The sequence below is a fragment of the Thunnus thynnus genome, chromosome 3 (assembly GCF_963924715.1).
Source record: "Thunnus thynnus chromosome 3, fThuThy2.1, whole genome shotgun sequence".
Lineage (NCBI taxonomy): Eukaryota > Metazoa > Chordata > Actinopteri > Scombriformes > Scombridae > Thunnus > Thunnus thynnus.
This window is the reverse complement of record NC_089519.1, coordinates 905,207-931,156: the sequence shown is the minus strand read 5'-3', so window position 1 is coordinate 931,156 and position 25,950 is coordinate 905,207. Positions and strand designations below refer to the sequence as shown.

Here is a 25,950-nt window from a genome sequence, read left to right as displayed (position 1 = left end):
CTCAGAAATACCTTTTATCATCCAGTAGAATAAAAAAATCAGCTAACAATAATAAATGCAGTCTAAAGGCTGAAACGTCTTTCAGTGGTTCTTTCTTTTATACTTGTGTATGTTGAAGCTTTTTATTTCACTGCTTCACATCTCTAGAAGAGTTGGATCAATGTTTACATTTATTTTTTTATAGAAGCATCATTCCACCTTAAAACAACAGCCCTTGTGAAGGTTATAATGTTCAGATTTTAGGGAGGTGTTTCTAATATTTTATCCATAGAAACACCGTAAAGTACAATCAACACTTCTCTAACGCAGTTTTAACAAAAGCTGAAGCGTATTAACTTCAGGTGGGAGGACTCTCGTATTAGCTCGGAGTATCTAACAGTTATCACTTTTTCAAAAAGCTACACAGATCTTGAACAACGGTACTTTGTAGATTTCTGCGTTCATTCAGCGCAGACGGTCACAGATTGAATGTTTTGAACTCATCCTCACATTTAAATGGTCGATAAGAAAAAGAAACAGTCCAGACAGACAGTAATGTTTAATGAAGTTGAAAGTGATTTGATGTTAGAGACAGAGATGCCTCTTCTACCTCTCCTCTTCTGCATCCAGCCATGTGTGACTGTGAGAGAAGGAGGCAGAGCTAAGAATAGAGAAAAAGGGGGCCCGATGCTGTGATGCCGCCTCTACCCACGTTGCGCAGCTTCTCGGTGTGCCGTTATGTTACTGAAGTCAGCAGGCGCTCAACCACTTCGCATTGATATGTTTGCGCAGGCTCGGCTTAACTTGAGCACAGTGCGATCGGTGGCGTTTGCTATGGAAGTCCTTTTTTCTTTTTTCATTGAGGTATCAGATGCACAAATGGAGCTACAGATCAGTCTTTCACCCTGTGTGTGTTCACTAATAACATGATCAGAATATCTGGGCTGCTACATGCAGAAATTTCATCAGAAAATTGTCACTTTTCATGTCATGCCAAAGGGAGACCTTTTGAAGCTCTTCCATTGACAGACGGGGAAGAGAGTCACTGGGTTTAAAAAATATATAGATATATTTCAGATGAATGGAAGAGACTGATAGAACAAAAGATCTGCGGGCTGAGAAAAGGGTCGAGGTGATGGAGGAGATGAGAGGAGTTTGATAGCTGAATAATATTTGATGATGCTGTCCTCAAAAAGGCACAAACGTCAGGACTCACAAGAAATCCTGTCAATCACATGGTTTTGCTGAGAGGGAACGATAAGCTGTTAATTATGTTTTCTAAGAGGGAGAGGAAGATGATGAAAGAAAGGAAAAGAACAAAATATTTGGAATCAGAAGAAGAAATAGATCTGTGTGATGCTGCTCATCAACAGACACTTATACCTGTTTATTATTGATTTTTAAAATAACTATTTTTATCTCCATCTTCTCTAAGTGACCCTTTAGAAAACTATTATGTTAAAGTCAGATTTTTCTCTTTCTGCTTTTGCGTTGTCTTGGTGATATCTCACAACTTTCCGGCAGTGCTGTCAGAAGGCAGCATCTGTCTGACATCTCCAACGGCAACGTTTGGTAATTTATTCAAAGTTTCAATGAATCCGTCCCCGTTTGACCCTCAACTTGTCAATTAATTAGCCGTGACTTGAGACGGGGAGCGGGTTCGGAGAGTACACAGCTGCAGAGGTGAGGACTCAAACATGAGGCAACAACACAAGCTCAGTAGGGGGAAGAGCTGCAGCTGTTTTCTAATGAAGCAGCAGAAACAGGTGATCAGTGAGAAAGAGGCGAGGCAGGAAGGTAGAGCTCAGCTCTCGGGGGGGTAAATTGGAAGGTGAAGACCACATTTCGGCCTAAATGGAGGAGAGTGTGCTGAAGTTTATTTGTGTGGGATTACGTCTTGAAAGAAATGTTCATGGTTCATGTTGTTAGTTCAGTTCTTCATGTTGAATGAAGGATGTAATCAGTTGTACAGTATGTCTCAGGTTATTATCAAGGAATCTTTTTTTAATATGAAGCTCTTATAGATGAGGGACATGATAGAGAATCAGTAAATCCACTCACATTTAAATGAAACCCCTGATTCATCTCATCACATCTACTGAGGTTGTGATTAAAATGAATGAGCTGATAATCTGATGAAGAGGCATCGATCGTTGAATTTATTCTACTGAGTTATGGGCATGAATGTGAATGAATGTTACTGCAACAGCATCTTTAAATGAATCTAATAATTAATAAACTGAAAATAAAATGAGATAAATGCTGACCAGTTTCACTTAAATGTGTAAATTCAGTGTCTGTTTTGGTTCGTTTCTCTGTTTGTATGTGATGGAAAATCAGAAAAATGACAGAAACATGACCGTGCTGTGCAGGTGATTCATATGCAGCAGGTGATTTAGTAGATTGTAAAGTTGAGTTTGATCAGATACAAACAGCTGTTCACTTTGTTCTTTTACAATCTATTTTAACTGTGATTAAAGGAATAATCAAGCACACTTACTATTTCTGTTCAAATAGTCAGACATCACTCTGTGCATGAAATGGGATAGTAAAGTGGAATATAAATAGGAAGGTGTGGAAATGATTAATATTTAATACTCAGCCAGTCACATTACTTGTCTCATACCTTTTAGTTCATTTTAATGAGCTGTGCCAATTATAACGGTGCCTCATATGTTTGCTTGGCTCATCCAGAGGAGTTAAAAGCAGATTCACAGTGAAATCGAGGTTATTTTCCTTTTTTTTAAGCTGAGTTGACAATTCTGAGGATATTTTTTAATAAGACAATACTGCACACACATTAAAGCACATCAAAGGCTGAGACTTACTGGAATTCATACTATAATATGGACTAAATATGTCTACTGGTAGGAAAATGTATATTCAACATGTTTATTACACGTTGACATATTTTTCTGTAATTTCCACACATATTGTGCATTTCTTTGCTTCGCTGCTGGAATCAACAAGATATGTGATGCTGTTACGACATGATGTGACGAGCCTGGTCCGAAATCACAACATTCTTTATTTGCATTCACACTCTTGAGTCATGAATACTCTGCAGGGTGAAAATAAACACATTAAAAGAACATTATAAGATGCATGCAGTTGGCCTGACATCAGAGTAGCCGTGGTGATGCTCAGCTGATGACCAGCAGGCAGAGGGATTTGTATTTACTGCAATGTCACAGGATCTGTTAGACTTGCTCCAAGACATATCCAAAGTGTTCTTTCTTTAATATGTGTTATCAGTGGATAACAGCCTGGAACTATTATTTGCATAAAAGTGAAATCAATTGAATCAGACACAGTGGGCTTGCTTGTAGGCAGTATAGCTACAGGTGCTGGAGGAGGTGTAAGGACAGCTTGCAGGCAACTCCAGAGGTCTTAGACTGGTGTGAGGCTTTAGGTAATTAAAGGAATTATAGGAGAGAGAGAGGCCGGATGGTTGGTCCGTCATAAATAGTCCCCTGAGTCGTAGGCACCATAGGAATGCTATAAAAACCTCCAGAGAGCTGCAGCTGTTGAATGCAGTACAGCAATACAGTCGACACCCGAATGGCTTAGAATGTGGACAGAAAACTCCGTTATCACATTTCAGCTTTTCACATGAAAGAAACCTGAGAAAAGACATTTTGGGCTGTAAAGAGGCCTCTTTATAGACTGTGCTGCCTCAGATAAAATAACACGTATCAGAGCCAGTTATAAAAAATAATAAAACAGGCTGGAAACCAATAGTATCCAACATAATGTACATACTGCAGAGACATGGCAGAGGTCTGCATGGACTGCGTAGCTCTGAAACAGTGGTGGTCCAGACCCCTCTGAGGCTCTGAAGGCCCGCGTATCGCAGCAGTGAGGGACACGTCACTTTGCTGCTAAATTAAGTCCAGAGCAGGAGATATAACCTCAGTGGAATAAATGGCTTCAATGAGGTAATGAAGACCCCGGGGGATAGATAGATCCTGCCTCAACCCTGCATTTTCTTCATCTCTGTGCCTCTGAGTGTGTATATTTGGTTGTGTATATATATATATATATATATATATATATATATATATATATATATATATATGTGTGTGTGTGTGTGTGTATATATTGCACTGGTGTGGTTATGTGTGTGTGTGTGTCTCGGTCAGTTTATATGCCTCTGATGAAGAGACCATATAATGTTATTTAGAGGGCCGAGGCAGCAGCCTCAATACGACAGTAGAGATGTGTAGTGCGTCTCATTATAAGTGCAATTAGCAAAGAGAGGATTCTTGACCAGACTAAGTGCACTTAATGAAACACCGCAGACTCTCTTCAATAAACTAGTGATTTTTTTCTTTCTACAAGACAGAGAGAGGCGACAGATTATTAAACAGAGGAGAAGTCTGTATTAGAAGATTACTCATAATACTACATGCTATCACTGTTTACTACCCCTTATATGTTATATGTTCTATCCCCCTGACTGTATGTTTTGTTTTGCTCTGCTTTCCTAGTAATTCTACAACACTGACCTCATCTCTCTCTCTCTTTCTCTCTGCCTCTCTCATCCCATCATGTTTCAAAAATTTAAAGGATATGCCTGGAGGTTTTCTATATTTTTCTTATTGTCAACAAATCTCATGTGCAGAGCCAAACCAACAATGAATCAATCTTACTTACAAGTGCTGTGTGTGTATCCAAAGCCTGATATACCTTATTCTTCTGTGCTGTAGACCTCCGTTGTTGTCAAAAAAAATATTAAAAACATGTCAATGAGTCACGCTGTTGTATTTGGTCGGATGTTGCTTTGCAACAAAGAGTTTTGGGCACATTATTGCCCAAAACTCAAAAAACTCAATTGCTCAAAAGACTATTAACAGTGATCACTTTCAGTCTCTGGAGAGTAGTTCCATGTAAGGTGTGGTTCTGCAGTCTACATTTCTCAAACAGTACAAAGTCATTAGGTAGTGATATGCTAGTGACAAACTAGCAAAGCACTATAAATGGAGTCACATTCCCGTGCGTGCTGATGGGCATCTGCCTTACACAGAACTACTCTCCAGAGACTGTAAATGTGATCGCTGGTATTAGTCTAAACAAACTAACATGGCCAAAAGTCTTCATGTCACCCAGTGCAGCGCTGTGGCGCACTGACATGTTTTTAATAGTTTTTGGACAGCAGTGGAGGTCTGCAGCACAGAGGAATAAGATTTATCAGGCTTTGGATACACACACAGTACCTGTAAGTAGGATCAGTTCATTGTTGGTTTGGCTCTGCACATGTATACATACATACATACATGTATACAGACAATAAGAAAAATACAGAAAATCGTCAACCATGTCCTTTGAAATCATCATGATTTAAAATAACGCTGGAGATATTCTATTTTTCTTACTGTCAACAATATATGTATCCTACAAGTATTGCTTGTGTATCTTTATTCCTCTGTGCTGTAGACCTCCGTTATTGTTCAAACACTATACTAATATATATATTATATATAAACACTAAAAACACATAAATGAGCCACAGCGTTGCCCTGGGTGACATGATCCTCCATCACCATGACCTGCTCATGTACATATTCACTAGAAATAAAAATAGTTTATGACACGTTTTACATCCTCAGTAGGAACAGACGGCTACAGACAGGTTGGAGAAGTCAGAGAGTATCAAGAGACGTACTAATGTATTGTTGGTTTTAGTCTTTTTGTGGAATTAATATAGAACAATATAGAGCAACACCTTTCATGTAATGGCTAGTAAACTGATGCCATGGTGGGCAACAGCAGCATAGTGTGTTTTATTCATTTAAAGTAGAAAGTGAGACTATTTTACAGCAAACATTCAGCTCACACTGACAGTTGACTTTGTGCGAGTGAATTGAATAATTACAGAGGATGTAAATAGAACGTGTTTGCTTCCACTAGCCCTGCACAGGAGTCATTATAGCTGCATGACGTCTGATTACCTGACTGAACACAGCAGCGCCACACGGCTCTGACTGACAGCTCAGAGTGAATGTCATTCACCCAAGACTACACCAGGTGATTTAAAACTTCGTTTTTCTCAGAGGGATGGTCATCTGTCCACTCACCAGCTTCTTTGAGTAAACAGGAAGCTCCTGTGGGATGCAGTCTGAGGCCAGTGAGGAAAACCACAAAGCTCTCTTTATCTTCAACTACATTTTATTGTGTGCATTATTCATCTGCAACATCAATTTGAGTACCTGCTTCTTCCTGCTTTTTTCTGTTGTGCTGTTTAGGTGAGTTTAGTGAAGTATGTTGTTGAAAAGCTTCCTGCAGCTGGATGGATGCTGAATAGAGACGCCCCACACCATTTTACCCTTCACTTGCTAACACCAGAGCGATAAATAAAGAGCAGGAATAGATGTAATGCATTTGAGACACTTTAGATGGATGTGCAGGAAAACCAGCATATGTCTACCAGTCTGTAGATAATATGATACAGTCCGCTTCTGAATTATTGATGATATATTGGAGTTGTAACAAATAGAAACCTGTTGTTACGTCTCCCCGGGGGATTTTTATCTACATAAATGAAACAGAAACACTCACCTCTCAAAGGTTTTTCTTTATATGGTTGACTTGTGCTGCTATTTAAAGCAACAGTAGTGTTTAAAATGTGTTTAGTGTGATTTGTTATGATTTATAAATCATGTCTGGAGCAGCGTGTGCTCAGCAGAGATGACAAAAGTACCACTCTTACCTGTAACTGACCACCCACTAAATGTAAATGGGGCTTCTTAATAGATATGCCTGTCAGCTTATGTTATCCACAATGCCTTTCAAATGCTATAGAGCACAGCCCACCACATCAAGTCTGGAGGGATGTAGTAGAGCCTGATAATGATGGCCTACGTGTGGCAGATTCAGATTGAATGTCTCTCAGGCTGCTGCAGTATGTAATCCACAGCATGTAACCATTGAAGTGCACATATTACTGTGGGAACTGACAGGGGACTGGTTGATCAAGGCTCACAGTTCATGGCTTGATTGATCAAGTGGAATTTTTATTGGCAGTTTGGAAGTCCATGAGTGTGAGTGTGTGGCTCAAGCAGCTCCGGTTATTCTGCTGGCGATTTGTGCCATTTGACAGACTTCTTGATCAATGCACTTTGTAAATGTTAAGTGAAATATGACTGATGGCTCACTCTTATTGGCATGATCCAGCTCAACCCAGAGCTACAAACCTGATTTGTGCACGTGCATTTGTGCATGCGTGGGCATGTAAAGGCCAACGCGTCTTCACATATTGGAAAAAAACAGAAGCCATATAGAGCTCTACGTGTCAGGAGGGCTCAGATGTCTGAAAGCATGAACCCAAACAGTGCTTGACCTACTGTGTTTGCACGGCCAGTTGTGTGCTCACGCATGTGTGTCTTCATCGGAGCGCTGCTTAGAAGATTGCTCACGTCTACTGTAAATTACTGGATGCAAGCTGTGCACACATGTGGGTGTTCTGTGTAGCCACTCGTCGCCACTTATCCGTGTTTTCCTGGCACTGCATATGTTGTTGTAATTGCTGTGTAAGTGCTGTAATGGACACACAAGAGGCATAAATTCATATGTCAACTTGGATTTATTGTGGCAATGTTTTACTTTTGTTCTATTATGCTGCGAGTAAACGATCCACTCTTGACTCCCTCTATTGAAATGTTATTAATCGGGAGCCGTTAATGACAGAGGAGATGTTGTATAGGTCTGATTATGTCATAGCAGCGTCAGGATGGATGCTCCCTCCGGCGTCTTATTTCTGTTTATTTGCCTGTAGCCCTATAGAGATTCATGTTTAATGTGAGGTACACTAAAAGGCGGAGCACTGGATCATCTCTATCTGCAGGAGTGCATTAACTTATCTCCTGTGTGTGTGTGTGTGTGTGTGTGTGTGTGTGTGTGTGTGTGTGAAGGCGCCGTACTATTTATTTCATGTTACAAGCGTAGATAAAAGTAAATTGTGTGTTATTAGGAGAGGACACGCACCGCATGCAGGGTGCGAGTTGTGTGTATCTCCCTGTCCATCAGGGTGTTATGTGGAGGCATATTTGAATTGTTACTATGGAAACGGAGCACTGCTGTTATACAGAAACACATATCTGAATGGGTCTCTCTCTGCTCCCTCGTTTACTGTCACACTTCTTGCGTTGTTTCCCTCCGGGTTTGCCCCTCTCACTAGATTTATCTGCCCTTTTACACAATTTCCATCCTTTTTTTCCCCCCACAACATATTTTCTCTCTTCCTTCCACAGTTTTCCCTTTTTTTCCCCTTTTTCTTAGATTTTCTTAACCTCCTCTCCACCCTTGGCTCTTCTTTTATCATCTTATTTCTAATCATGTCCTCTTTTCATCTTTTTCTTTCCTCCACACCTCCCTCCCTCCCTCCCTCTTCTGGGTTTCTTATTGCTGTTCTTTCCTCCACCTCCATCTCTTTTGTGTATGTCTCTATTTATTCCCTCCCTTCCCCACTCTTCTCTCTCCTCTTCTCTTCTCTCTGCTGCCTTCCTCCCACTTGCTTCCTCCTCCTCCTCTCTCTCTCTCTCTCTCTCTCTCTCTCTCTCTCTCTCTCTCTCTCTCTCTCTCTCTCTCTCGGCTCCACTGTGGCGTCCTCATGGAGAATTCAGCTAGTTTACAATTAGCATGTGCACCTGCAATTAAGGCTGACAAACCCCTGCTAATTAGAGCTTTTAGACAAACTGTTTTTAATGTGGAGATCACATTTCCTCTGCTTGTGATTTTCCACAGGCCTTTTCTCTTGTGTTCGCCCTATTTCACAGATTACTGCTTTGCTCTCTGTTGCTGTTTTTTTTTACTTCTGTCAGATTTCAGCTCTCCTCACAACTTCTCTCCTTCTCCTCTGTTCTTTGGACTTTTGTTTCCTGGTGCCGCTGACTGGATCAGCTTCACAACACACGGAGTGCTTGATAAATAAAAGATTACCGAAGGTGTTGTGTGAGCGAAGAAGAGAAAGGAGCTTTTTACTCTGCCCTTCATTTATCCCTCTCCTAAAGTGCTCCTCCGTGCTTAATTTCGAATATGAGCATGAACATATACTCATTAAGATTCCTCGTCTTTATCTACGCAGAAAATATGCTCAAATTTCTACTCCTGATACGCTGGCATGTGTGTGCGCTCACACACATACACACACACTAAGAAACCACAATTTTCACATCAGGCTATGACTAATTGTGTTTCTCCCTGCCTGTCACCTCCCTCTGCTTACATCTTTCACTCCGCCTCTCCTTCACTTTCTCTCTCTCCTCTGTTCCCTCCATCATTTCTCCTCTGTACTCTACTGCGTACGGCTGCTAATACAGGAGCAGTAAATAATAGCAATAACAGTAAATAATAGGTCTGCAGCTGACTTTAAAGAACAGCGAAGGGATCTGAGCGGGTCGGAGGGAGCAACTGAAAGGAGAGCAGGTTAAAGGGGAGAAAAGTAACGAAAGAAGTGTGGGAGGGAGAGAGAGAGAGAGAGAGAGAGAGAGACTCAGTCAGTGTCTAATGGTCACTTAGCCTGGCAGCTAGTCCATGAAGCTGTAAGGCTGTCAATCTGTCAAAATGCACCCAGTGCTGTCCTGACTCCTTCAAAACACACACACACACACACACACACACACACACACACAACTCACTATCTCTTTCCCGCTCTGTCTTTGATGTGTGCCACAGGGTTCCTCCAAGGAAGTCACAGCACAGTATAATGGATGTGGCGTTGTCACTTGATGCTCTATGAGAGCTCGCAGGCCTCTCTCAGTGTGCAGTGTGATACTCAGCTATTTGGGTCACTTAGTTTGGTCTGCTCAAGGGCCTGAATCATCTGACCAATACCAGATATTTAATATTTTATTAGTATTATTCATGCAACTGGTTCTTCACCCGACGTGTAGATCCATCAGATGAAAAGTATAAAAAGAAGGAATGAAAGAATGAATAAATACTCATATATGTAATGCGCTCACTTTACTGATTGAGCAGGAGATTGTTCACCATTATACGTTGATTTAAGACACTACAACTATTTCATTCACCTTTAAAGGTGACCTCTCAGCTAATATGTTATTTGTTTTCCATATGTTAAGTTTGCTGTATCATTTCTCTCCAGTTATCATCTCTTGTTTCCCCCAAATGTACAAAATGACACTTAATACAGAATAAATATTGGATGGTTTGCTCCATATATGATTGGCTGTAACTCCCTGAACCCCCGACTACGACCAAACAACATCACAAAGAGCTGCATGACTCTTGACTGGTGTATTAAAATACAACTCATAACTCATCTTTCATCTGTATACTGGGTTTTTGAGGCAAATACTAATATCAATATTTTGACGATAAAGATTATGTCGCTGATTTGTGATTTTTGACATTTCTGTTCTGCAGTTCTTCTTGTAGATAAAAATCCATCTTTGACAAACTAATATCAGCAGATAATATGGATGCAGATGATTTGTTGTATGATTGTTTTCCTCTCTGTCTCTCTCTCTCCCTCCAGGGACGGCATTTACACTCCTCCACAATGCTTGTCAGCCTCCACCTTTCTCCCTCCTGTCTTCAGGACAAGCGCTTCGTCTCCCCCTCCTCCTCCTCCTCCCCCCGTCGTCCTCCCGCTCCACCTGCAGACCAGTCATCCCATCATCTTTACCCTCAGCCTCGGCTGACCCTGCCCTTCCTCTCCTTGTCCTTCTCTCTGCTCCTCCTCTCCGTACTCCTTTTGCCCGTCTGCGAGTCTCGCAGGGGTGGAGGTCTAGGTTCAGGGCCTGGAGGTGCCCCGGGGGGACAAGGCGGCCAGAGGGGAGGCAGCAGCCAGAGGGGTGTTATCATCCCTCCTCAATACTCTCCTGGCTCACCGGTTCTTCCCCCAATCAATCCCAAACTGATCAACTCGCTCAGTATCGCTGTCATTTTGGTGGGCAACTCTAGTGAAGTCGCCCTCGGGGCTGGACTTGAGAAAGAGGACTTCCTGCATATCCCTTACCCCCCCAAAGTCGAGGTGGTCACCATGAACGAGACCGACCCCAAGAGTATCATCAATCGGATCTGCGGACAGATGACGAGGAACTCGTTGCAAGGCGTAGTGTTCGGTGACGACACGGACCAGGAGGCCATCGCTCAGATCCTGGACTTCATCTCCGCGCAGACTCACATCCCCATCCTGGGCATCAGGGGGGGCTCCTCTATGGTCATGGCTGCCAAGGTAGGAAAACTCTTTAGCTGCTTTTTTTAGCATTGAATTATGAATTACTCGATAATAATCATGGCCATCTGAGAATTACAATAATATTTAATTTGATATTTAAATACTACAACCTGTAGACTGAAAACACTGCAGCAGCCACCTGTAAAGACAAAACATGACAAATCATGTTTGTAACTGTTTGAATCAAGAGCTTTGAAAACCAATATTTCTAAGATAATCCTATTTCTGAGAGCCAAATCCATCTCTCCTTTCATACTTTTTAAGACTTCTTACCAACACAGGGCTGCTCCTCGTTCCAGCCGGCCTCTTTGATGATATATTTCGCCGTTAATTGACCTCCTCAGTGAGCCTGACCTCATATTGAAACTCCTGACAGCGAGTCGACTCAACTGGAAAAAGGACTCACAGCACGAAACAAAAGAATACATAACAAGTCAAAAACCATCTCTGTGGGATCGGGATAGAAGAGATCTGGCACAAACCAGGCTGCACGAGGAAAATCTATGATCCAGAAATGGAACAAAAGCTTTGAAACGCACCCTTAAATAATGTTGTGTTAATAAGCTTAGCAGTGTTCAGTGATGGGAAACACGCAGCACTTCTGGATGCTGCTTGTTTCCTCCACAAAATAAAAGGTACTGATGAAGTTATATTTGGTTTAGATGAACTGTCACTATTATTATTACTACTATTATTACTGTATTGTAGTAGAGAGATTTAACAAAGAGAACTTAACCAGTAATGGAATATTAATAGAATATTAATATATTTTGGTAATCATGTTTTAAATACTAAATATTTGCTGCTTTCAGTTTGACTCGTTGCTGATTTTTCTCCTCTTATATCCTGAATTAATATCTTTGTAGCAGTCGGGGGAAATGTGATCATTTTTCTGAGATTTCTAGACAAAACAATTAATAATTGTAGGAAAATAGTCATCAGATTGATGGAAACATATAAAACACACTCCAGCTTCTTAATCTCCAAAATAAAACATCATCATATAAAATTATATAAAAAAGTATTTTACAAAGTAGTAATTCAGATTTAGGTTCAGAAAAATGTTATTATCTATCAGAAGGCAATAAAAATGTGTCTTTGGTTCATAATATCATAACTCAGTACAGCCAGCGTAAAAAAGTAGAAAATCTTGATGTTGAAGAACCTGGAAAGTGCAAAATATGTGCAACTCTGCATCTTTATCATGTTAAAAGCAGTTGAAATTTATGTTTGTTTGTTTTTTTTGGATGATTGATTGATTGATTGATTTACAAATGACAAACATTTTGTTTGTAGGAATTCCTGCTTGCATCATATCATTGTATGAAGTTACACTAGTGAACACAGAAGCTTTACTCATTCTGGAGCATAAATCTGAATACTAATCAGACAAAGTGATTTCTTGCTGTAGTTTTAGTTTTCACAACAATGTAATTCATATATAATGTGAAGTCACGTATCTTAACAAACATATTTGCCAACGTTATTATCAGCTCATTAAATAACCTAATTAGAAAAACTGGTTATATTTGATGATTTGCAGTGATTTTGGTGGGATAATAAGCAACTGTGGAGCCAGAAGACAGATGGTTATAACATGGAAATCAGATCTGAAGCCTTTACTTGTTGCTTCACAGAACATTTAAATCAGGGCTTTCTCTCAACGTGGATCAAGAGAGAATCAAATAAAAGCTCCGGTTCAAAGAGAATTGCGTTAATGTCCCCGCAGTACGTCAGGTTCAGAAACACCCTGAAAGCCTTCGGGGGCTTTTCTTCCACTCGTCAGTGACACACTATGACAGACCGGTGCGTATAAAAACCCAATAGTGGACTGAAAACGTGAGAAAGGCAGAGATGATGGGAAGCGAGAGGATTTCTAAGAGAGAGAGAGAGAGAGAGAGTGAGGGTGAAGGTTATGAAATAACACAACTTGTGTGGGTGTGAAGGAGGAAGAGGATTCAGCTCAACATATAATTACCCTATTTTACAGCTGACAAAGAGACAGGGGGCACAAACTGAGAGTGACGAGAGGGGGAAGCGAGAAGAGTGTAACAGACATGTAAAAGCACTGCTGAAGGAACAGAGCACACACACACACACAGAAAGGATGTGTGTGTGTGTCGGGTGGGTGCACCTGCATTACACATCATTTGATGCTTAACACAGTTTTTGAGGAAATCTCGGTATTTTCCCCCATTTTCAGTGATTACTGTTGACTTGGCTCGTTCTCTTAAACCTTTATTCTTCCTCTGTTACGCATGTTCACTGTCAGTCACACACACACACACACACACACACACACAGAACGAGGGATGAATGCGGTGGATACGGTTGGCATAGCAACCACTTGCTTATATATTTCTCTCTACATACTGTATAAAAACAGTTACAGTGGGAGAGAGAAAAGGAATGATTATTTCTGACAAAAGCTGAGCTAGAAGAGAAAAGGGATAATGCTGTAGTCATGGGGGGGGGGGGGGGTGGGGGGGGGTCAACAGATGAATGAATAGATTAAAGCGTAAAAACAGAGAGGTGGAAAAATGGAGAGAGAGGATCAAAAATAGGGTGGTGAGACTGAGGGAAGAAAGGAGAGGTGAACTGCGTTGTTGGTGCTGCTGTGGTTGTTTCTGTGTTTATCTGAATCTTTTATTTATAGCTTTTCAGTCACATCACAAACAAACAAGGAAAAAAAAACAACAACAAAATCCTACACGCTGACATCCACACGCTAAAGAATTAATATACAATCCACAAAGAGAAGGAAGTGATAGCAATAAAACGGCTCTGTCAGGCTATATTTAGGCTCTATGGTGCTTTGAGCTAAATGCTGACATCAGCATGCTAACGTGCTCACAATGACAGCGCTAACATCCTGATGTTTACCATGTTCATGTCTAGCAAACAGGATAATATTTACTAAATCTTGCAGCAGTTCATATATATTTCTATATATTTCTATATCTATTTCTCAGGATAAGTGAAAAGTCAGGAGACGACCGGTGAGATGGCTTCGTCCTCTGGAGACCATGAATGTTTGTACAAACTTTCATAGTTGTTGAGATGTTTCAGTCTGGACCAAAAGGGTTGACTGACTAATATCTGATTTACAAAGAGAAGGAAAGAAAAAGATGTCAAATAAAGGAGAAGATGAAAGCTTATTGTCGTGTGTGGGATATCAATGTGTAACATAACACGTTTGTGAAGTTTTCCTTTTCACAGTGTTAGAAACTGGAGCCTCTAGTTCACCAGTATGTAAACACATTGAGTTATTTTTAATTAACAGTATTAAACGCTCAAGTATACTGCAGGAGAGAAATAGATTCTATATGTTCTATCTAAAAAACTGTTGCTATGCTAGCAGCCAAGATGTAGCATAGTCTACCTCGCCTGCTCTGCCCCACAATGCAAAGCGCTGGAATGGTTGTTTTTTAAATGGTGGATAGCATCACGGTGGAGAATTTGAACCAGACTAAAAGTTGTTGTAATTTTCACTCTGACTATTAATATGTCACTTTATTAAGTTTTATGTGGTCAGTTTATCCAGATAAAGCTCCAACATTCAGAGCTGTGAGGAGCTGCTGGCTGACTGAGACCAGCCGGAGGTCATTAACTGTACTACTGTTTACTTCTGCTTTCCAAACCTGGGAAGCTAAGCTTGGCCTAGCATACTGCTAATTAAATCAATTTAACAGTTTCATTCTGCATACTACTATGAAAAGCAGTATGTAGTACTGTTCCAGTCTGCTACTGGAACGTCTGTAATCGAGGACAAAGCCACAGCTGGTGACGGACCTGAAGCGTCTATGTAAAGGAGACATTGATGGATGAACTGTATGGAGTGTTGTTGTATCTGAGAACAGTGCAGTCAGTCAGTCAACACTTTGTATTATTGTTCTTGTTTCTGTGTTTGGACAGTAGAGGAGAGTAATATCGTATTCTAGACTGAAACGAGTGCTGCAGAAATCACAAAATGGAGAAGCATAGAGGTGTGTGAGTGAGGTGAAACATGGAGCTTATAGAGTCATGACGAGGAGATGTATGACTCTACACACTGTGTGCACATGCTTGTGTGAATACGAAAGAGCCAGTGAGTGATTTTCCAGCGTCAATAACTCAATTCCCTCCAGGTTGCCAAGTCCGTTCCTTATCAGTCCACAATTATGACTAATCTATTTTGCTCTAAATCCTCCTGAAATCCTTCACTTCAGGCGTCTATGTAGGGCAAGCCACTTGATTTCTCCATATCTGCTCACCGAGCAATTAGATTTCCATTTAAAACATCGAACACACGTGTCCTTTTTTTTTTAACGGTATTTGATCTTTAAAGCGCGTTATTGCACACGGTTGACATTCTCAGTAGAAATAAACAGGCCTGATACCTCGCAGCACTCCTGGCTGTTTTTTTTATTTCCAGTACCCCATTAGAATGAATCAATGAGCCAGTGACAGATGCAGGTAGGTCCATTATGCACCAAACAATTTGCATGCTCCCATTTAGCCATTAATTCACTGGGTGCCATGTGTTGGTGTTGGCATAATAGGACGACAGCGAGTTGGCAACGGCCCACACTCAACTCTGGCTCTGGAGACTAATGAGGTCTTCCAGATCTGTTGTTGGGACTTAAGCTGTGTGTGTGTGCGTGCCTTTGTGCACGTGTGAGTATGTGTGTGGACACGTAAAGCATGCTGGTGCTGCTGTTCAATGATAATAGCCTCTTTGCCTGTGTTTGGAGAGATTACAGCAGTTGTTCATCCTGATACTATTTCTCATAAATGGTTCGTTGTCCTCAAAGTTGATTTTTTTCTCCCAGTTTTGTTGTTGTTGTTGTTGTTTTTTAATCATGCAGGGGGGGCTTACAGTTCTTTCTTGTTTAATACAAATGTCTGTCTGTCAGGTGGTCAATAGTAGAAGTCATGGATGAATGGACCGCAGCGCTGTGGTCTCTCTTGTGGTTTGATTTCTCCAATTGAAAGAAAGAGAAAATATACAAACTATTGAATCCCTCTAGAAAAAACCCCATTCTGCAATACAAATATAGCACTCTCTCACCACCCGTTGATTGATTACTACAATTATACACCTTCTCTATCTTAAAATAGAAAGCCTTTGCAGAGACGTGTGTGAGAACTTGTGAATTATCCTACAGTATCTGACATGAGCCAGACCAACTGGTGGCTGCTCAGAGATACCAAGGTCCTCACTAATCTGTTGCAGCTGACATGATTGTTGAAGCCAAGGGTGCACTCGATTTTCTCATCCTATTGTTCTCGTTCCCAATTTGTGGTTTTATGAGTCCCCTCATTTCATCCTGCATGCACCATGTATCCCATTATGCTTGGTGGTTGTACATGAGGGGATAATGGACTGCCTCTGTAATGCCCCTGTTTGCAATCAGGACCTATCAGGACCAACAGACAGGAGAATTAAGGAACAAACTACAATAATAAACTGCCTCATGCAGCTATTATCAAACATTATTTTTTAGTTTTCTTGGCTCTGTCGGTGTCTTTCTTCAGTCCTGTTCAGACAGGATTTGTTTTCAGGAAAATGTGTGGAACGTAATCATCAACACAGGACATCTGTAAAGTGAAAAGCCAATTTGTGAAGGAGATCTCCGTGATCAGTCTGAGAAATTGCACAGACGGGACCGTCGGCTCCATTTGTGTGTTGTCACAATAACAAAACTGCTCCATGTGTCAAATGTAACTTCCACAATTGATTCTGATACATCTGAACTGCAACAATATAACTCGTCTGCGAGAGCAAATAAAAGTCTCAGTACAGACTCAAGACTTTGGACCTTCTGTCAGCTTGAACTGATTGTCCTTCTCAGAATGAAATAACACAGTATTTGTTATCAGTCTCTCAGATTTTATTTATGGCAAGACTCATTTTGTATTTTATTTTTATTGGACTTGTTAGGATCACTTGGTCGGCGTACAGCGAATAAAACGAGCGCCTGTCCAGATTTGAAAACGACTAAAAAAACAGAGCAGTAATGATGATTTCAGCCGTTCTCTCCCTGTAAAACTAATCACATCCGATTATAGCTTCAAACACACTTTCTGTCTCTCTCACTCTGTCTCTGTGAGATACTGGAGCAGTCTGCATTTGATTGATGTTCCTATTTTCTTGGCGGTACATTTAGCCCTTGAAAGGTCCGATAGATCGAGCCAGTGATTGGGAGAAAAATTCACCTATTGTGCGTCATTCCTGTGGTCTTTGACAGCGGACATGAACATCTATCTCTTAAAGCTAAAATCAAGAGAGCTCACACTAATCTGTAATGTCATCAAACAACAAAGCCCAGAGCTGCTCCTCTGTTGCTAAATGGAAAAAAGAGAATATGTGGAAACTGTGCCGACGTCCGGGGGAAGCTTTTTTTGGGAGGTGTTGTGACTTTGTTTAAAAAGCTGCTGCAGAGGCTCAATGACCACCCGCTCACTCACATTCTGATGCTGCTGATATGTAACAGCAAATACGCTTAGAGAGAAATGTCGTGTTTTTTATGGACATACAGTATCTGCCCAGCTCTGAAATGTTGATACTGAACATATCTGACATCATATTTCATTTGTTTTCCTACAAAAGCATTAATGTTTTTATCTATCGTGTATTCTGCTCTTAACAGTTCTTGGTTAAGGTTAAAGAAAGATATTTAAAACATCCAGCAGTGATTTGAAGCATTAGACAGGATATGTTAACCTTAAAGCATGTGGTTGGTGATCATCTACATTTTTGTTATTGTCAACAAATGATTGGAAGTATTGTGTGTGTGTGAATGTGTGTATATCTCCAGCCTGATGTATAGTATTCCTCTGTGCCGCAGACCTCTGTTGTTGTCCAAAAACTATTAAAAACACATTCATGAGCCACAAAGCCGCACAGGGTGACATGACTAATAACAGTGATCACATTTTCAGTCTCCAGAGTTGTTCCGTGTCAGGCAGATGCCACCGTGCACATGCAGGAATGTGGTTCAGTGAATAAGGCTTCACTAGCTTGTTGTGCTACTCGTATATAGCACAATCAGACTTTATACTGACGTTCACTGAGTAGCCTGCCATACAAGGAACTGCTCTCCAGAGACTGAAAACATAATTGTGGACTGTTATTAGTTTTTGGAAACGTTTCCAAAGAAACGAATGCGACTGTAATCTTTGCAGCGAAGGAACATGTCGCCCAGTGCAACCTTTAATGGTTTTTGGACAACAACAGAGGAATATGATATATAAAACTTTGGATACACACAATACTTGTAAGTAGGATCAGTTCATTGTTGCTTTGGCTCTGCACATTAGATTTGTTGACAATAAGAAAAACCTATAAAACTGTGAGCCAAATCCTCGAACCGAAGTGCTTTAGTTGTCTAAACACATGCAGGAATCAGGATGCAAACCTTCATCTCAGGTGAATATCCGACTATCAGGAACATAGTGAACATTATCCAGGCAGCAATTATGTTTAATGTATCTGGGAAAACAAATTGGTGATAAATAAACATAGAGTTAATTAGACTGGGTTGGAGTTGCACACCTCACTTCTTCTCATCATGTATCATAAACTAGTAGTCATGCACAGCGAGTGACCTGCACGGCCCGAACAACTCTTGTTTCTCACATCAAATACTAGCAGCAGAGCTCTGTACAGCAGGTTTAAGTTGCAGGTTTGTTGGAGCTAAATATTTCATGCCGGTGCTGTTTTTTCGGAGAGCAGATTGTTCTCAGAGTGCTCCCAGGATGAGACAAATTTGCTCGTTATACCGTCCTGCACTCTCTCTCTGTTACACACACACACACACAAGTTTGAGGTCAAATACGGTGTGAGGCTAATCCTTATCCGGCCCCATCACGTCCTTTCCTCATCCCTTTCCCATCTTTGTCCTCTGTATCCTCATTTCATTTCTTTACCGCATTGTTCTCCCAAACGACACCGTAAACTGTTTATGAATGCGGTCCCACCCTCGGTGTCCCATGAATCCAGTCTACGCTCACACAATGAGCTTTCTCTGCACCCTCATTTTTTTCCTGATACATTTCTAAATTTTAATTGTGCCCCTCAAATGGGCTGCAAATCCTTACCTCCTCCCCTCTCGCTCTCTCTTTCTCTTCCTCCTTTCTCTCCATATAATGAGTTCGTTTTATCAGCGGCTGTGCTCTGCGTGGACGGGATGAGTAATTTTGGGGATCACAGGAGACTTCTCTGTATTGCACTCAGTTACAACAGGTTGTCAGAAAGCTTTGGGAGCTTCGCTTGCCTTCTCCCTGCCAGCAGGAACTTTCTGGCCTCTTAGCATTCCAGCATATGAGTCCTAATTACCAAGCTAATCTTATCAAGTAAGCTAAAGATGGCAAATGATCCAAATGGAACAACATCAACCTTTTTTGCCATTAAATAAGAGTAGCTGGCTCGTTTATTTCCTCACTAGTTGATCAGTTTGTGACAAATTATGTTGAGACATATTAATCTCTGAGATTGTTCTTACATGAAAGCATTTGTTGTTTGTTTACATCAACCTGACAAGGACCTCTAGTGGCCAGGTGAATTATGACCGTCACAAGCAAAGGCAACGTAGTGTTATGTTGTTCTAAGGCTGAAAATATCTTGTAGGCAGGAGGGTTTCTTACCATCAGTCATTGTTGGTTTCTTTTTAACTGTAACCGTGATCGTTTCCTCACCTTAATCACTCTAATGTGTTACCTGCTAAAAAACTCTGAGTGGAAAGCCAGAAATTTGCAAAAAAATTGAAATACAGTAGACTTTGCTGAGGCGTAGAAGTCTCTGTTATCAATAAAAAGAAAATGTGGAAACAGACTTAACGAATGAATCATGACGCACATGAAGCGTGTGGGTTAAAGGTCACTCAACCCACTGAAGAGACAAAAACATCAGATATGTGTGGACCGATGAGGAGACTCCTTACATTTATACATTTATACATGAAACAAACATAAATGTCATCTTTCCATCAAGTTTTCCACATAGTTTTCCATCCTTTGAGGTTTGACTGGCGTTCCTCTGGTTTCTTCTTCTTCTTCTGGACTGGAGTATAAACACCACCAACTATTTATCTTGATGAGTCCACCTCTTGATATTATTGTATATAGTCGATGGAAACGTGCATTACTTTAACTTTAACTAAATATGCATCACATTTGGATAAACTTTTGTGTCTAAAAACTGACCATTTATATCAAATGTTCTTCAGTTTTCGCAGAAAGAAGCTTTTTAAGAATCCATGCAGCAAAGAGGATTCTGCAGGGAAAACTAAACTCCCTACAAACACGAACATAAATATTAATCTTAAGTCAACAAAACCAAAACGCACAGAAGGAGGAGGCGGGGCTACAGCAACAAACAGTGTTGGCATGAATGCATCAGCAGATGCAGCAAAGTTTTATCAGTCAGTTCATAGTCACACAGCTGTGATCGTATGACAGACGATGCCAATCAGAGACATGAACTAAAATCTCACCAAACCTTCACCAAAGTGTCTCATCAAATGTTTAAATAGTCAAATGTCAAACGTCTGTTTGGATGGAAATGACAAACAACATATTTTCTTGATTAGTTCAGAGGACTCGTGAACGCCGACTGACAAATAATTTGTTCCCATGACCTTTGAAAACACTGATGAGATTGAGTCATGGACGGTTGCGTTCGGTCTTAGATCACAGCTGCTGTCTGTGTTGGTTTAAAATCAGAACATCAAGTGGTTGCCAGTGGGATTGAACATATTAATGCTGACAGATGTCTCAGTTATGGCATTAAATCACAGGATTTACTTGGTGAAGCCGAGGTGCACAATTTTAAAACACAAGTACAGTCAAGAAAAGTCTTGATCTTCCATCTTTACTAAGTAGTTTTACACTAATGGCCGTACACATCTGTATCAAGAACTTGTTACTATCATTTTCCCCATATAACACTCATTTCATCTGTCACAGCTCCCACAGCCCCGTCCTCAAGGCTATACTGGTCTCTGTTGCCTCAAAAAGTTCCAGATGACCTGCCTTCAACTTCCAGTATTCAGTGTCATTAGAGGTTCAAACTTAAAACAAACTCTCACAACGTTCAATTCATTTTTTATGAAAGTGTACATATTAGAGGGAGCTCTGGTGCCATCGTTCATGAATTTGATCTTCATCTTGTAGTGTGTTTTTTTATGTTTAGGGAATACAGAGAGAAAAAAACAGTCAGCCAGAGATAAAAGATATAAAGATAAGAGCCGGTGCAGAAAAAAGTTGTCACATAATGTGGTTTTCATGGTTTTGCATCAGGCTGAGGAAGGGCTCTTAAATGTGGAGAGAGCTGGCTGACTTGTGGGTATTTAATCCCAAACAGGCAGAAAGGTTGAGTTTGTTCTAATTGCATGGAGCGGAGGGGGGGGGGGGCAGTCATTTACATTCATCAGTGAGCCTCCATTTGTTGGGACTGAGATAAGGAGAGAGAGAGAGAGAGAGAGCAGCGATGGAGGGAGCTGGGGGAAGAAAAATGTTGGTGCACAAGTGAAGTACATAAGTATATAAGTATCAGCACTTATATCCACACATGAGTCCACAGATACATCCACCTGTTTTTACCCACGTCTTCAACTGGCATGTAAAAATGTAGAACCCAACCGATACTGGACTTTTAAAAAGGTTTGATAATTATACATTTGCTGATAGTCATTTTTCATAATTAATGGATAAAATACACATTGTTGATGAGAGACCTCAAACTGTGACCACAGAGTGTCTCAACAGGACATTTAACAGTTAAATAAAGTTGTCAGTAGTCTCTGGGGGACAAACTATTCAATGGCGACACAGTTTTTAAATTACCTCAAACATATTGCATATTGGCATTTTTGTACTGCAGTTTATTATTGAAAATGTTTGTCCTTGCCTGAGGTGGAAAAAGTGGCATATTAAAAAAGAAATATATATATATATATATATACAGTAAATGTAATTGCAACACTTGTGGTTTAAATCCAGATGGGGGTCCTTGTTGCATGTCTCCTCTCTCTCTATTCCCATAGTAGCTACTAAAAGCTCTACAAGGTAGATGTGAATCAGAAGAGAAAGTTATTCTTAAAGGGGACGTATCAGGTTTGGACACACTTTCTCATTCAAGTGAATAGGAAAGTGTGTCCAAACTTTTGACTGGTACTGTATGTAAAATGCTCCCCGCAAGTCAAAACGCAGGGCTTCAACCTGCCCTCCGTTTCCTCGTGATGACGTCAGATTGTTGCCGTCCGTTCTGTAGACTCTGTTGCTGAGGTTGTTCCATGAGTTGATCAGAAACTCATGGAACCGACTACTACTGTTTGTTTACGTAGCCTCCAGAACCGAAGTAGCCCCAGACGCAGCTTTCAGCTGACCAATCAGAACAGAGTGGGATCATCAGGAGGCGGGCCTTAAAGAGACAGGAACTAAAACAGCCTGTTTCAGACAGAGGCTGAACTGAGGGGCTGCATAAAGGACCAGTAGAAGATAAATAAGGAGTTTTTCAAACTGTAAATCATGCAAAGATATTCCAGTTGATCCCCAGAATATAAATATCGACATGGAAGTGTGCACGTCCCCTTTAAAAATATGCTCTTAGTTGGGAAAGTAGCTATTAAAATGCCAGTTACTGGTGCTTGAATACATTACATTCATTTGACAGGCACCTTTGTCCAAAGCACTCATTTTTCAGGACATTTTGGGATTCAGTGTCATGTTTAAGGACACTTGGACATGTGGACAGGAAGAGTTAGATGAACGGACCAGCCCAGTCCACCACCTGAGCTGCAGATAAATATAGAATCCTGAATATATTTGCAGATAGTGGATGGAAACACGTACTGATTCCCATTTTATTTTACATTTAAATTTGAAAATTTTCAGTGCAATATAACTTTTGTCTGAATTTTTGTGCCAGTAGTGTGCTGCTGCATGTTCTGTAGGCCTGTAGGCGTGATCTGTGTCTGTCAGTGATGGAGAGCGGGAAGTAATATTTGTTTGTGACAGCTGGCGAGTCTCTCCAGTAGCAGAGACTGACACATCCGGCTCACTGGTCTTTATCAATGGTGATAGTGACACCCAGTGAGTGGCACCTTCACTGGCACTCGTTCACTCACTCTCCTCTCTCCACTAATAAGCCTCGGCCTGATTCTCACTACTCACACTACGCAGCGCCCGGGCCTCCTGCTGTGGCCTGCAACAGCATCTGTCAGCCGTGAGCGTACACTTAATGCCTCGCTTTCCTTAATTCCTCTCAGGTGGAAAACATATAGTATAGTGCAGTGTGCTTCAGGTAACGTCCATCATTCCTCTGGACAACATTATTACATAGTTGCTGGCCGCTGAGCCATCAAGCTGTCACTCTGTGGAGAACTGAGTCTCCAAACTGTCGCTGAGACAGCTAAACAATGACAATGATGGAGTTATAAAATGACTCCACCACATAATACCTCACGTACTAAATATCAGTGGTTCTCAAACGCTGGGGGCTACTTTCTATATTTAGTACAAGGGATTTCAAATGCAAGCGCTCAGAAAGCATGAAATACAGTAAGTGTCAGCAACTGCAGAGGTACGCTAACACTGAGGACCAGATGAAGAGGAAATATGTTTTTTTATTTTCTTCTTAATAGACACCTTATCACAAAGTGCCTTTTGAGAGAGCTGTGAAGAGTCAGGTTGGCTTGTTGTATTGAGTGCGTACTGGCTGAGGCTGATTATAGCAGGGTGAAGGCAAGAGGTGATGTGACACTGCAGCTGTTAGCCCCTGCAGAGTGTTATCACACACAGTCCTGTTTATTCAACACACACTGGTGGGGAGAGCCACAAATGTTCAGCTTCAGACGGGGTGCCTGTCTCTCTGTCTTTAATTTTCTTTCTGTTTCATGCTCTTTTTCTCTATCTTTATACCACATCTCTCTCTCTCTCGGCTCTTCTCTCTAATCTCCTTCGCTTTCCTTTTTTTTCGCTTCTGTTCTGCATCAAAGTAAGCCAACGCTCCCCGACAAGTACCGGCTCAAAGCTTTACATTCTCACCCTTCAAAGCCATCGCATGTGTGTAAGTTAAGAAAAATGAAATGGCGTTCGACATTTTTTGGGATTTTTTGACGCACTGAGAGAAAATGCAAGCGCAAACAGAGAATAATATCAATGTGATTCATCCTCTATCAGTGGACACAATACCTGAAACGTATCTTGCATTGTGTTATTAGCTATTATGCATGAGAGGAGAAATCTGTTTCCTCTCTTGTTACACACAGTACAGAGTCAAACAGTCGCTCAGCAAAGTCACAGCTTCTTTACATCAAGCAAACAGGAAGTAGATCAGTGCAATAGGTTGGCAGATTCAAAAGGAGGCAGTTCATCTCTGCTGCATATTGAAATAGCTCAGCTGGTGATAAGCATCACAGGGAGATTACAGACCTAAATGTGTTGCCTGCTGATAATGAAGCTGTGTCACCTGCTACAGACACTTGTAGGCTTCACTTCTCTGATGTCAGCTGATTTACATCTTTTCACAGGATGGTGAAAGCATTTACATTTAAAAAGCCAATTGTCAGTGTGATTCACTCTCATTATTCAGCCTGACACTGTGCTCCTGTTAGTTGTTTTGTGTTTGGTAGTAGCGAGCGAGCTAGTCGACCTGCAGTAGCAAAGGCACAGTAAACATTCATCACGTCCTCGGTAGAAATCTGCCAAATTAGGAGTTATTTCTCTCAACTTTTATAACTGTTGATATCGTTTCTGTGGCTGTTCATCAGGATGGATTCCTGCTCCGTGACCAGCTGTAATACAATGTTAGACATATCTGTATCGCTGTAATAATAGATGCAGCCAGGCTCATGTATAACAACTTTAGGTTTGATTCATGTTTAAGTTAATGTAAATAATACATAACTGTATGCTCACGCAATAGTAGTTTGTGGTTTAGGCAACATAGGCAATCACCATATGCACCAGTGTGCAGGGAGCGCTTTTCACTACTTTTACACCCTTCTCTTATTCTCAGTCATCAGTCTGTTGGTATCAGTGCAACATTTCACAGGGACAGTCGTGTCTGTGACGTAAAAACATTTGTATAAGTTGTTGTATCATCATCATGTCTTTTGGGTTTGGAAAGTTCTTTATTTCCAACATAATGTAAGAAGTTTTGTTCTTGTCTGTGTGACAAATGTTTCACCACTGCAACTGTAAATCCATGTGGATTACATGTGAAACTAACTCACTTACAGTGGAAACAGGAAGTGCCAGCAGCCAATTCAACATGACTTTCCATGATGAAAATAGAAGGAAGTAGAAGTAAGAAAAAGATGAAACAACAGGAGTGACTGAATCCACCAACATCAGCTACATTAACATCAATACTGAAATAAATTCACTACTGTAGTGTGGTTTATATTCATTAGTGATAAATTTGTTTTGGTAAAAATAAAATGTCACCTGTATTTGTTGCCATGAGATACGAAGCCAGCAGTACTAGTGTGTAATTGTGTGTTAATGACTGTATGTGCTGTGATTCCAGCTTCATATGGACATGAGATGCGCTGTCAGCGAGGTGTTTGTGATATGTTGTACATAATATGTTATTGTGCCGTAGTGGAGGCTGGGGAGGCGTGGTGTTCGGGAACGTTTTGTTCTGATGAGCCACTGACATTACTCTGTCTCTGTTGTTGTGATGAGACCTCATTATGTTGAATCATCAGCCATCTTCTGCACAACAGCGGAGATGGTACAGGAACATCCACACATGACTTGCACACGCAGTTCATTATAGT

General features: G+C 40.9%; 1 protein-coding gene across 4 annotated transcripts in view; it reads left to right on the top strand.

The window, feature by feature from the left end:
* The window catches only part of grin2bb (glutamate receptor, ionotropic, N-methyl D-aspartate 2B, genome duplicate b), a 99,933-nt gene that overhangs the window by 14,852 nt on the left and 59,131 nt on the right, over nucleotides 1–25,950 (top strand). For all 4 annotated transcript variants that reach the window (XM_067578915.1, XM_067578916.1, XM_067578917.1 and 1 more), the window contains one exon: nucleotides 10,478–11,179. In XM_067578915.1, coding sequence (XP_067435016.1) covers nucleotides 10,478–11,179 — 702 coding nt within the window. The remainder of the gene's footprint in view (nucleotides 1–10,477; nucleotides 11,180–25,950) is intronic.